Source organism: Nicotiana tabacum, chromosome 11, assembly GCF_000715075.1.
Source record: "Nicotiana tabacum cultivar K326 chromosome 11, ASM71507v2, whole genome shotgun sequence".
NCBI classification, from domain to species: Eukaryota; Viridiplantae; Streptophyta; class Magnoliopsida; order Solanales; family Solanaceae; genus Nicotiana; species Nicotiana tabacum.
This window is the reverse complement of record NC_134090.1, coordinates 114,473,942-114,486,752: the sequence shown is the minus strand read 5'-3', so window position 1 is coordinate 114,486,752 and position 12,811 is coordinate 114,473,942. Positions and strand designations below refer to the sequence as shown.

The 12,811-nt window shown below is 38.5% G+C and overlaps 1 protein-coding gene across 1 annotated transcript; it reads right to left on the bottom strand.

Moving 5' to 3' along the window:
* Positions 1 to 7,589: 7,589 nt before the first annotated feature.
* On the bottom strand, positions 7,590 to 11,838 carry LOC142165975 (uncharacterized). Its single transcript, XM_075224369.1, has 8 exons — positions 10,993 to 11,838; positions 10,804 to 10,915; positions 10,403 to 10,644; positions 10,239 to 10,297; positions 8,674 to 9,142; positions 8,456 to 8,556; positions 8,061 to 8,259; positions 7,590 to 7,913 (listed from the first exon to the last, which is right to left on the bottom strand). The coding sequence occupies exons 1-8, from the start codon at positions 11,836 to 11,838 to the stop codon at positions 7,590 to 7,592; spliced, it is 2,352 nt and encodes a 783-aa protein (XP_075080470.1).
* Between the last annotated feature and the right edge of the window lie 973 nt (positions 11,839 to 12,811).

Sequence of the window (12,811 nt, the reverse complement as noted above, 5' to 3'; positions counted from 1 at the left end):
TTAGAGTTAATCCTTAAGTTTACAAAGAGTTTTTGTAAATGATGTTTTGGCTCAGTGATTTTAGTGGAAGTTTGGGAAAATCCTACTGAGTAGTAGGTCATGGTTTTTTCACCTTTTGAGCCAGGTGTTTTCCATGTAAAAATCTCTGTGTTATTTATTTTTTGTATTTATTATTTCGAAAACAGTATTAGTTGGAACACCTAGAAGAACCAGGTTCTTCTATAGTTCAGTTAAGCGAAAATTGGGTACCACACAAATCACCCCCCCTCTTGTGTGGTATTGACACTTAAAACATCATTTGCCTTCCTTATACATACACCATATGTATATTATATAGTCCCCCAAGTGTTTGAGCTTTGAAGTATGAAATCTCAAGCACTTGATTATTCCTTCCATGCGGTCCTTTTCCTAAAAAGGAAAAACATACGTGACTCGGAGGTACTATTTTAGATGAAAACTGCTTAACCCATTTAAATTTCCATCAGAATAGTTGTAACCCTAGACCGGGAATTATGTTCTTTCAACGTGCCTTTCAAATCGTAATTCATTATTTAGTATGGGTTAGCTTTCTGCCTATCATCTAAAATCGTTAGTAAAATTTTAATAATTCAAAAATAAAAATTGTTAGTGAGGATACCTGCCCAATGGTATTTTCTTTCCTTAGAAGTAGTATCTCTTTATGCGAACAACATTCCAATTTGAGGGTAGAATCTTGCCATCCAACGTTTCGAGCTCATATGCTCCTTTTCTTTCCATACCATGAACCTTATAAGGCCTTTCCAAAGTTGGACTTAACTTACCTGAATTGGCTGCCCTCGTGGATTGAAAACCTTTCATGAGTACGTAGTCCCCAATCTTGAAATATCTAAGACGAGCTTTCCGATTGTAATACCGCTCAATGACTTGTTTTTGGGCTGCCATCCTTATCAGTGCATTTTCCCTTCTTTCTTCAAGTAAATCTAGGTTTACCCGCATCTCTTCTTCATTCGATTCTTCGGTAGCTTGAGTATATATCGTACTTGGTTCCCCTATCTCGACTGGAATTAAGGCTTCAGCTCCGTACACAAGTGAAAACGGTGTTTCTCCAGTATTTATTTTTGCTATTTTTCGGTAAGCCCATTGGACTCCAGGTAGTACCTCTGGTCAATTGCCTTTAGATTCTTCCAGTCTTTTCTTCAAGTTATTGATAATGACTTTATTTGTTAATTCAGCTTGTCCATTACCCACTGGATGGTAAGGAGTTGAAGTAATCCTTTTAATTCGCCAACTTTGGAAAAGTTCTGTGATTTGTGCACCTATAAATTGCGGGCCGTTATCATATACGATTTCTTTTGGTACCCCAAATCGGCATATGATGTTCCACCATATGAAGTCTCTAACCTCTTTTTATCGTACCTGTTTGAAAGCTCCCGCTTCTACCCACTTAGTAAAATAGTCAGTGAGCACTATTAAAAATCTTACCTTGCCTTTGACTTGTGGTAGTGGACCTATGATATCCATCCCCCACTTCATAAAAGGCCATGGTGCAATGACCGGATGTAATAATTCAGCTGGTCGATGCATGTTGTTGCATATCTTTGGCACTTGTCGCATTTTGCCACAAAATTTTCCGCGTCTTCTTCCATATTTGGCCAATAATAGCCGGCTCTTATCATGGTTTTTACCAAAGATCTTCCTCCAGCATGATTTCCACAATGCCCCTCGTGTATTTCTCTCATCACGTACTCTGTTTGAGAAGGCCCGAGGCATCTTGCTAGAGGACCACTGAATATTTTTCGATAAAGATTGCCTTGCTTCAAATAGTAGCGAGCAGCCTTTTTGTAAAGTGCTTGAGCCTTTTTCTTATCCACAGGTAAAATTCCATGCTGCAAAAAATTAACAATCTCGTTTCTCCAATCCCATGTTAGATTATTGTAATTTACCTCATTTTTGTCTTGATCAAGTACTGAATGAAACAAATGAATCACGAAAGCATTCTCTTCATTTGTCGCTTCTTCCGCAGATGCAAGATTATCTAGGGCGTATGCCTCGGCATTTTCTTCCCTCGGTATTTGCATGACTTTCCAAGTTTGAAATTGCCTGACCAAATCCCGTGCCTTTTCCAGGTATTACTGCATCCTCGCCTCTCTGGCTATGTAAGTCCCATGCATCTGGTTAACAATAAGCTGCGAGTCGCTTTTGATTACTACCTACTCTATTCCGATCTCTCGTGCCAACTCTAAACCTGCAATCACCGCTTCATATTCTGCCTTATTATTAGTGATTGGATGGCACCTTATTGCTTGTCTTATTGTTTCGCCTGTATGTGGTACCAGAATAATGCCCAGACTTGCTCCTTTTACATTTGATGAAGTCAGTAAATAAGGCCCAAGTACCTGGATTAGATCCATTAAATACCTGCAGTTATTTTTCTACTTCGGACTGTATCCCTTGGCTAAAGTCTACCACAAAATCTGCTAAAGCTTGTGACTTTATTGCAATTCTAGGTTGATATGTAATGTCATATTCACTTAGTTCTATAGCCCACTTAGCTAATCTACCAGATAACTCTTGTTTATGCAATATATTACGTAAGGGGTAGGCGGTTACCACAGAAATAGAATGACATTGGAAATAAGGTCTTAATTTTCTAGATGCCATAATCAAAGCTAATGCAATTTTCTCTAAATGAGGATATCGAGTCTCAGCATCTAGCAAAGATTTTCTAACATAATAGATTGGTGATTGCTTACCTTGATCTTCTCGAACTAATATGACACTTATTGCCACTTCTGAAACTGCAAGGTAGACAAGCAATTTCTCCCTATATTTTGGTTTGGCGAGCAATGGAGGATTTGACAGGTATGCCTTTAAATTATTAAGCGCATGTTGACATTCTTCAAACCATTCAAATTGGTTTTGCTTTTGTTTTTATTAAAGCTGAAAGAATTTGAAGCATTTCTCTGAAGATTTGGAAATAAACCTGCCCAAGGCCGCTATTCTTCCTGTCAGCCTTTGAACTTCTTTTTTGCTCGTGAGTATATCCGGGATTTCTTTGATAGCTTTAATTTGTGCAGGATTTACTTCAATGTCACGGTTAGAAACAAGTAATCCCAAGAACTTACCAGATGAGACGCCAAATGCACATTTCTCAGGATTTAACTTCATGTTAAATTTGCGAAGAATCTGAAATGTATCAGTCAAGTGTTGAATATGGTCCCTTGTTTGTTGTGATTTGACCAACATATCTTCTATATACACCTCCATGGTTTTGCCTAAATGTTCTTGGAACATTTTGGGCACTAGCCTTTGGTATGTGGCCCCAACATTCTTTAAACCAAATGGCATGACTTTGTAACAGTAAGTCCCCCTGTCTGTGATGAAAGAAGTTTTTTCCTCATCTAGAGGATCCATTTTAATCTGATTATACCCTAAATAGGCATCTAAAAAGCTTAGAAATTCGTGCCCTGTAGTAGCATCAATTAGTTGATCTATATGCGGTAATGGAAAAGAATCTTTAGGGCAAGCTTTATTTAGATCAGTATAATCTACACAAAATCACCACTTACCATTCTTTTTAGGTACTACCACAATATTAGCTAACCAATCTGGATACTTTAACTCTCTGATAGATCCAATTTTTAAAAGTTTCTGCACCTCATCTTGAATCACCTGGTTTTTTAAGCAACCCTTCTTCCTTTTCTTTTGTTTGACAGGTGGGTACGATGAATCTTCATTTAATTTGTGGGTCATTACCTCCGGTGGTATACCTGTCATATCTGAATGGGACCAAGCAAAACAATCTGCGTTAGCTTTTAAGAATTTAATCAACTTACATTTTATTTCCGGGCTGAGGTTGGTTCCAATATAGACTTTTCTGTCTGGCTAATGCACAAACAGCACCACAGCTTCCAGCTCCTCGATCGTTGTTTTGATATTTTCATTTTCTTCTAGTTCCTGAATAGTATCGATCCTCGAATCTATAGTTGTTTGCCCATTTTCAGTCGAGGTTCGTGTTGATGCGTCCTCAACTGTATTCTGTGGTTGCTATTTTTCATCACTCTTTGCATTTGAATCTGCCACGGAATTAATGCTTCGTGAAGCTTGTTGGTCACCATGGATTTGACGTATCCCCCATTGTGATGGAAACTTGAAAACTTGATGTAGGGTAGATGGAATAACATCTATTTCGTGAATTCATGGTCTACCAAGAATCATATTGTAAGCCATATCCATTTCTACCACCTAAAATTTTGTATCTTTGACAACTCCTTCAGCGAATGTGGTGAGTATTATCTCCCCTTATTACGACGCTGAAGTTGTCAAAACCAGACAAGATGTGTGCCTTGGGTATCAGCTTATCATCAGCTTGCATCTCGTTTACCACTCTTAATAGAATGATATTTACGGAACTACCTGGATTAATCAAAACTCGTTTTACATTAGTGTCATGTACAAGTAAAGATATTACCAGTGCATCCTTATGCGGGGTTAGCATGCCATCTGCATCTGCATCATCAAATGTGATTCTATCCTCTTCCAAAACTTGCCGAACTCACTTCCTGTGTGTGACAGTAATTTTTGAAACCTTCTTTGCTGCCATATATGTTACGCCATTAATTTCTTCTCCTCCGCTTATAACATTAACCATTCTTTTTGGTGAAGGGGGTTTAGGAGGCTCCTACCTGTTCTTCATGTATGCTTGCTTACCCTTTTCACTAAACAAGCCGGTTAAATATCCTTGCTTTAATAAATGTTCAACTTCGCCTTGCATCAACCTACTATCCGCTGTTTTGTGACCATGATCGTTGTGAAACTTGCACCAAAAATCAGGATTTCGCCTATTTGGGTTTGATCTCATTTCCTTTGACCACCGTACCTTGTCTCCTATGCTTTTTAATGCTGCCACTAACTCTTATGTGCTAACTCTAATGTCCTTTGACCACCGTACCTTGTCACCTATTTGTGGCTTCTGAACTTTTCTCATTTTGATTACTTGCAAAAGGCATAGCTGCCCAGTTATCAGGTACACACGGCACTATTATCCTCTCACGCTGGAACCTGTCTACGAATTCCCGAAGTAGCTCCGTGTCTCCTTGTTTTATTTTGAAAATATCCTCCATTCTTTTTTCAACTTTTTGAGCTCCCCAGTGTGCTTTGATAAATGAATCTACATGCTCAGCAAAATAATCTATAGAATTTTCGGGTAGAAGGGAGTACCATGTTAATGCTCCCATAGTGAGTGTTTCTCCAAATTTTTTGACAATACTGATTCAATTTCTTGCTTGGTCAAGTCGTTGCCCTTTACACCGGTTGTGAATGCAGTTACGTGATCTCATGGATCAGTTGTTCCATCATATTTCAGAATATCGGGCATCTTGAATTTCTTCGGAATTGGTAGAAGAGCAACAATTGGCTTCCAAGGTTGTTGTGAGTATTTGTCCATATCTATTCCCTTAATTACAGGTGGCACTCCTGGTATTTGCTCTATGCGGTCGCTCTGCTCCTTGAGCTGTTTCTGCAAAGTTAATGCTAAATTTTGTAAATCAGAATTAATTGTGTTACTTGGTTCTCCATCACGAGATTCGCTGGGAGTTCCTCCACTGCCTGAATTAACGAGTCCGGAGCGAGGATTTTCCAGGGTGTTGTTGTTTGGAGTTGTGTGTTGGTGGTACAACCGGCAACTAGCTGGTAAAATCCTGAAGAGCGTTGTTGACCTGTTGAGCAATTTTTAAGAGCTTCATCGATAGCTTGATCATTTGCAAGTCTGTCATTTTCATTCGATTAAGATCTGTTAGGAGTCCCCTTTCATGATTGTTGGTGAGAATGTTGTGGCGAAGGAGGTGGAGTTCTGTCACCTTGTTCGTTCAGCTAATGTTGTGGATCTCCTTGGAGTGGTAAATTTTGTTGGTTATTGTCGTTGACATTCAACATGATTCTTTTTAATGAGTGAATCGATTTGGAAAACAGAAGATTATCAGATTCCTGGTAACGGAACCAATGTGTTTAACCAGAAAATAGAAATTTCGGTCAAAGCTTACTTTTAGAAGAACTCGGGTTACTGATAATAAAATATAAAATAAATAAGAGAAATTGACTTTAATGATAGCAAAATAAGTAGAAGAAAGCAAAGTAAATCAGTGTGTTCCAATAATATTCTGTGTCCCTTTACAAATGTTATTTCTCTCCTTTTATAGCTATTTCTAAGTAATACGTTTTCCTTTCTCTCATAACAGAGCCATTGTGAGCATTTAATGGCATTTATGTAACGTTATAATTGGTAATCGTAACTGTTTCGTGAAGATTCTTTAACGTCCCCCATCATTGATGCTCATTAATTACGGATAATACGTATCTATACTTTTTGCTATCTAGGCGTATTCCTTTGATGTCTCTTCAAATTATCAAGAGGTCCAGGTAACCGTTCCTTCCTGTTTTCTCAAATTCTTTACCCATGCCTGTTAAGGTTCATGCCTTTTTGACTATTCTTTGCCAGCTGTCATCTCGTTATTGATCCACGTGTCTTGACGTGTCAGCACTTAATTAATTCTGAATATTAACTTGATTTTTCACAATTCAGTTATTTGTCTCTTTAGGTGGCTCAGAAGGTGTATTGTTTGTCAGTCTAGGCTAGGCAGGTGAATTCTTTTATCTCTTTGGGTGGCTGAACATGCTTACGTTTATCAAGACACTCTTTAGAGTGGTATCCAAGTTGCATACAGTCTTGATAGAAAATTGTCCTTCACTCATAGTCGATGGATAACATGCAATCTATTCTTTCAATAACTAGTACCTCCGGTAATAGCTGAGAGATATCATCCACAAGTACTCTGATAACACTATGATTAGAATGAGCTCAGTAAAGCTCAACTTCAGATCCAATGACTGTATCTCGAATCTTCTGAAAAGCGGATAAATACGAGAGCAGAAGAAGAGCTCTTTCATTTGAGGAATGGAGATTAACTGAAAATGAGAACTGTACAACACTATATGTACACATGATTGACAGTTGTGCATCTTAACCACTAACTACTGCCAGCTGCATTAACTAATCAACTAACTATCTATCTCTTAACTAACATACAAAATGAATACAAAGAAGGATAAATACAATCTCATCTCAATTGCCCCCCCCCACCTCAAGTTAGAGGTGGGGAAAGCACATCCTCCTTGTTTAGAACAGTAGAATGCTTGATGCCTGTGAGAGCTTTGGTAAGGATGTCTGCAATCTAGTCATTGGTGGCAATGTGATGCAAGGAAACCAGACCTTCTTGTAGTTTTTTTTAACAAAGTGGCAGTCCACCTCAATATGTTTAGTACGTTCATGAAACACTGGGTTCGTTGCCATATGATAGGCTGACTCACTATCACAAAACACTCTAACAGGAGTAGAAGAGGGAATTGTTAATTTATCAAGTAACCTTTTCAACCAGACTAACTCCCCAACCACTTTTCTTAAAGACCTATATTCAGCTTTTGTTGAGGGCAATGAAATTGTCTCTTGCTTTTTGGATTTCTAGATGATAGGACTGCTTCCCAACAATACAATATAACCAGTAGTAGACTTCCTTGAGTGTGGGCAAGCTGCCCAATCAGAGTCACAATAGGCTTTAAATTGACCAGTCTGAATCCTTGGACATAAACACACCCAGAGTGGGATCACCCTTGAGATATCTCAACAAATAGAAGGCAGCTTTTAAATGGGGCTCCCTAGGGTCCTGCATGAACTGGCTGAGGTGTTGCACACTGAAAGCAATATCCAACCTTGTGTTTGTGAGGAAGTTCAACTTTCCAACCAGATTTCTATAATAAGTGGGATCTGTCAAGGGCACCCCCTCTTTTGCTCTTAGTTTCGCATTGGGATCAAGGGGTGAAGCAAGAATACTATACTCCAAGCAGTCATACTCCTTCGACAAGTCAAGAAGAAATTTCCTCTGTGAAATAATAACACCATTTGTCTTGTATAGAACTTTCAATCCCAAGAAATAATGTAGCTTACCCAGATTCTTGATTTTGAATTTGTTGTGTAGGAAGGTCTTCAACTAATCCATTTCTGATTGGTCTGTCCCTGTTAGTAGTACATCATCCACATAAACTGCTACATATACAACTGAGTTCCCCTTCCTCTTGGTAAACAGGGAGTAATTATTCACAGAATGTTCATATCCCCTTGAACATAATGCCTCAGTTAGTTTTTCATACCATTGTCTGCTTGTTTGCTTCAACCCATACAGAGATTTATTCAATTTACAAACCAAACCTTGGGTATCCACCAAAGACCTGAGGGACTTCCATGTACACTTCTTCATGCAAATCACCATGAAGAATTAAATTGTTTACATCCAATTAGAAGATGTTCCACCCACTCTTTACTATAACTGCAATAAGTGTCCTAACTGTAGTCATCTTCACTACAGGAGAAAAACTCTCTGTGTAATCCACTCCTACCTGTTGTGTGTAGCCTTTCACTACTTACCTTGCTTTAAATCTTTCAATGGTTTCATCTGCTTTGTGTTTCAATTTGTAAACCCACCTACATCCAATTGCCTTCTTCCGAGGAGGCAGTGATACAAGGTCCTATGTGTGGTTGGCAAAAAGAGCTTCAAATTCCTAAACCATAGCTGCTTAACAAGCAGGATTGTTGGTAGCCTCCTCAAAAAAAGAAGGTTCACTATCATTGCATATGCTACTTACCAAAGATTGACTATCATGAACTAGAGTATTAGCAGAAGTATAGTGATGTTTAGAAAATAGTGCATTCATAGAGAAGTCAGAATGTTGAAGTGTAGTTGTTTGTTTATGTAAGGCAGGTTGATACACATAATATATGTGATCTTTCAGGTATGCAGGTGTTTTATGTTCTCTTAGTGACCTTTTCAAAAGTGGAGTTAGACCAAGTGTGTGCTGTGTTGAAGGTGAATTGGTGATGTGTGGGATGGAGGTATTATGTATTGGTGATGATTTTGCAGTGACAGGTGCGGGTGAAAAGTGTAAATGATCAGAGGGAGAAGAGGCATCAAGGGAAAGTGACATAACATTGGGTGTATTGCATGCATTCCTTTGATCACTCACAGTTCCTTCTGAGAATGGCTCTGTATTGGTATCAACTGTGGGACTAAGAGGAAGTGAATGAAGAGTTGAAGGAAAGGAGGAAGATTTGGAACTGAAAGTGAAAGGGAAAATAGATTCATGAAACACTACATCTCCGGAAATGTGGATTCTTTTGGTAGCTAAACTCAACACTTTGTATCCTTTTGTGCCAAAAGGATAGCCCACAAAGACATGTGGTATTTTCCTTGGTTCAAACTTATATCTATAGATCTTTGGTACTGTTGGGAAACATAGGCAACCAAAGCTTCTCAATTAAGAGTAATTTGGTTTCTTATTGTACAAGACTCCAAAAGGAGACTTATTTTTGAGATAGGTGGTAGGCAGTCTATTTATGATATAGGTTGTTGTCAGAATACATTCCCCCAGTACTTCAAAGGCAATTTGGACTGAAATAATAAGGTCTTGGCTGTTTCAAGAAGGTATCGGTGTTTCCTCTCTACTACCCCATTCTATTGGGGGTATAGGGGCAACTCTTTTAGTGAATGATCCCTTTTAATTAAAAGAATAATGCAACTTCAGTGGTTAACAAATTCAAGTCCATTATCAAACCTTATAGACTTGATGAAGGTCTTAAATTGGTTTTCAACTAAGGAAACAAAGGCTTTGATAGTCTGGAGGGCATTGCTCTTACATGTTAACAGGTGAGTCCAAGTGGACCTGCTAAAATCATAAACCATAGTAATAAAGTATTTGTACTTGTCATGTGTACACTCATGGTTAGGGCCCCACAGGTCCACACATAAGAGTTCAAAAATTTTGTTTGAAGTGCTTGTCCTTTGGTGAAAGGGAAGCCTACCATGTCTAGCCATAGGGCAGATTATACAAACAAAAGGTTGTCTAGAAGAGAAAGAAACTGGTATGGAGGATATTCCCCTCATTTTCACAAAAGGTACATGTCCTATCCTGTTATGCCGTAGAAGGTTAACATCATTGGCTTGAAATATGCAGGAGTTGGAGATAGAACAATGAGTCTTATTATTCAGAGATGGATTATTTTCAATAGGACATTGATGTCTCAAGGTGACCTATTTACAGATGCATGAGGATGTAGGTTGTTCAAGAAATGACTATTTACATCACAGGAATGAGTAGAAGAACAAACAATAGGTTTGCTAGTCAGACTTTTGTTTCTTAGACATTGAGAGCACAGCAGGTACAACCCATCCTTGACTTTACCAATCTCCAGAGGCCTCTTCAGTGAAGGGGCCTACAGAAGACAAGTGTTGTCAGTGAAAGAAGTCATACCTCTTAGGTGTTTGCTCAACCAATATATAGAAATAAGGTTGAATTTAAATGAAAGAATGTGAAGAACTTTATACAGAGTGATCTCAGGTACAAGTTTTACATTCTCAATTTCTGTCACATTTACTTTATAGCCATTTGGTGAAACAACTAAAAGGGGATAAGGCAAGGTTACAATGTCAGACAGTAGGGATTTGTTAAAGGTGATGTGGTTTGAGGCTCCTAAATCTAGTATCCATGTATCAATCTTTGATTCAAAGCATCTACAAGATAGTTTATCAAAATCAATAGAAGATGAGCAAACAACAATACCTGCAAAGTTCACAGCATTAGTAGGATTTGAGTTGTTAGAGTTCTCTCCATCATTGCCAAGTGGGAAATGTTGAAGCAGGTTAACAAGTTGTCCATATTGCTCCTTAGTTAGGTTTACATTCTAATTCTCATCTTGGGCATCACACTCATCAAGCTTACTTGTCATTGCATCAGCTGGCACTCCTTGCACATTTGCTACCATCCTCTTTCCTCTATTAGGTCTAAAATTTTGATTGGAGTTCTGAGTACTCTGAGAATATTGTGCAAGGTTCTGTCCATTTTGCGGATAACCATGTAATTTGTAAACTTATCCCTAGTATGGCCTGGCCTCTTGCAAAAATCACACACAGGACGGCCTCTGTTGTTTCCAGAGTAATTGTAGCTTGGTGAGAAATTGGTTCTAAAAGGACTCGGTCCTACATTGTTCACATTCAAAGAGGTGGACTCAATTGGCAATTGATTATTTGGTTTAATCTCCCTTTGTTTTTCATCCTGGACAAGTAAAGAAAAGGCTTGGGCCATTGTGGGCAGTGGATTCATCATAAGGATACTTCCTCGAACTATAGTATACACTTCATTGAGTCTCATGAGAAACTGTATCAATCTTCTATCTTGTGCATCCTTGTACATGCTTTCCTTTGCCCCACAACTACAAACACAACTACACTGAGTCCTTTTGATCAGAGTATTTAATTCTTCCCACAACTTTTTCAGCGTAGTATAATAGCCAGTGATGTCAAGGACTCCTTGAGAGAGATCATTGATTTCTTTCTGAACTTGAAACAATGTAGCTCCATTGGTTTGTTCATAGCGATCCTCCAGCTCCTTCCATAATTCAGCAACATCACTCACATATTCGACACTATCTGCAATCTCTTTGGAAAGAGAGTTTAGAATCCACAAAGTTACCATGTTGTCACATCGTTCCCACTGCCTATAGTTTGGGGATTGTAGATTTGGTTGTTTGCATTCCCCACTGACAAAGCCTAATTTGTTCTTTATGGACAATCTACGAAGAACACTGCATCTCCAGAATATATACCCTATCTCATCAAATGGGATAGACACAAGCATTGTACTAGGATTATCAGATGGGTGCAGATACAAAGGATCACTTGGATCAATTCCCGTGCTTGGAAGTATCGCGACACTCGTATTAGTAGAATTCGCATCTTGTTGATCAGTGACATCCATTAGAGTACTTAATTAGTTGAATTTGATAGGGAAAAAATGATCGGAACCAAAAATCTTTGATCTCTATGCTGTAGGTTATCCAAAATCAAAAAATTGATCAAATTTAGGGAAAATCGATCATATTAGGTCAAAAACAGAAAAGAGAAAGTGAAGAGAGAATCAGTAAATGAAATAGAAGATGTGAGGAGGATTAACCTCACTCTGATACCATGTAACATTGCGATTAGAATGAGCTTAGTGAAGCTCGACTTTAGCTCTAATAGCTGAATCTAGAAGCTTCTAAAAAGAGGAGAAAGAAGAGAGCAGAAGAAGAGCTCTTTCGTCTGAAGAATGAAGCTTAACTGAAAATGAGAACTGTACATCACGATATGTACACGTGATTGACAGTTGTGCATCTTAACCACTAACTACTTCCAGTTGTATTAACTAATCAACTAACTAACTATCTCCTAATTAACATACAAAATGAATACAAAGAAGGATAAATACAATCTCATATCAATACCCCCCCTCAAGTTGGAGGTGGGAAAGCACAGCCAACTTGTTCAGGACAGTAGAATGCTTGATGCCTGTGAGAGCCTTGGTAAGGATGTCTACAAGCTGGTCATTGGTGGAAATGTGATGCAAGGAAATCAGACCTTCCTGTAGTTGTTTTCGAACAAAGTGGTAGTCCATCTCAATATGTTTGGTGCATTCTTGAAACACTAGGTTCCTTGATATATGTAAGGCTGACTCACTATCAGAAAACACTCTAATAGGAGTACAAGTGGGAACTGTTAATTCAGCAAGTAACCTTTTCAACCAGACTAACTCCCCAACCAATTTTCTCAAAGACATGTATTCACCTTCTGCCGAGGGCAATGAAATTGACTTTTGCTTTTTGGATTTCCAGCTGATAGGACTGCATCCCAACAATACAATATAACTACTAACAGACTTCCTCAAGTCTGGGCAAGCTGCCCAATCAGATTCA

What these genes read in the sequence shown, in the direction of transcription:
- LOC142165975 (XM_075224369.1), bottom strand. Translation starts at nt 11,838, where the DNA reads ATGGATGTCACTGATCAACAAGATGCGAATTCTACTAATACGAGTGTC. An exon ending in GCCAGCTGATGCAATGACAA is followed by an intron (nt 10,645 to 10,803) that starts GTAAGCTTGATG and finishes TGAACTTTGCAG; the next exon opens with GTATTGTTGTTTGCTCATCT. An exon ending in ATTGAAAGATTTAAAGCAAG is followed by an intron (nt 8,260 to 8,455) that starts GTAAGTAGTGAA and finishes GAAGTCCCTCAG; the next exon opens with GTCTTTGGTGGATACCCAAG.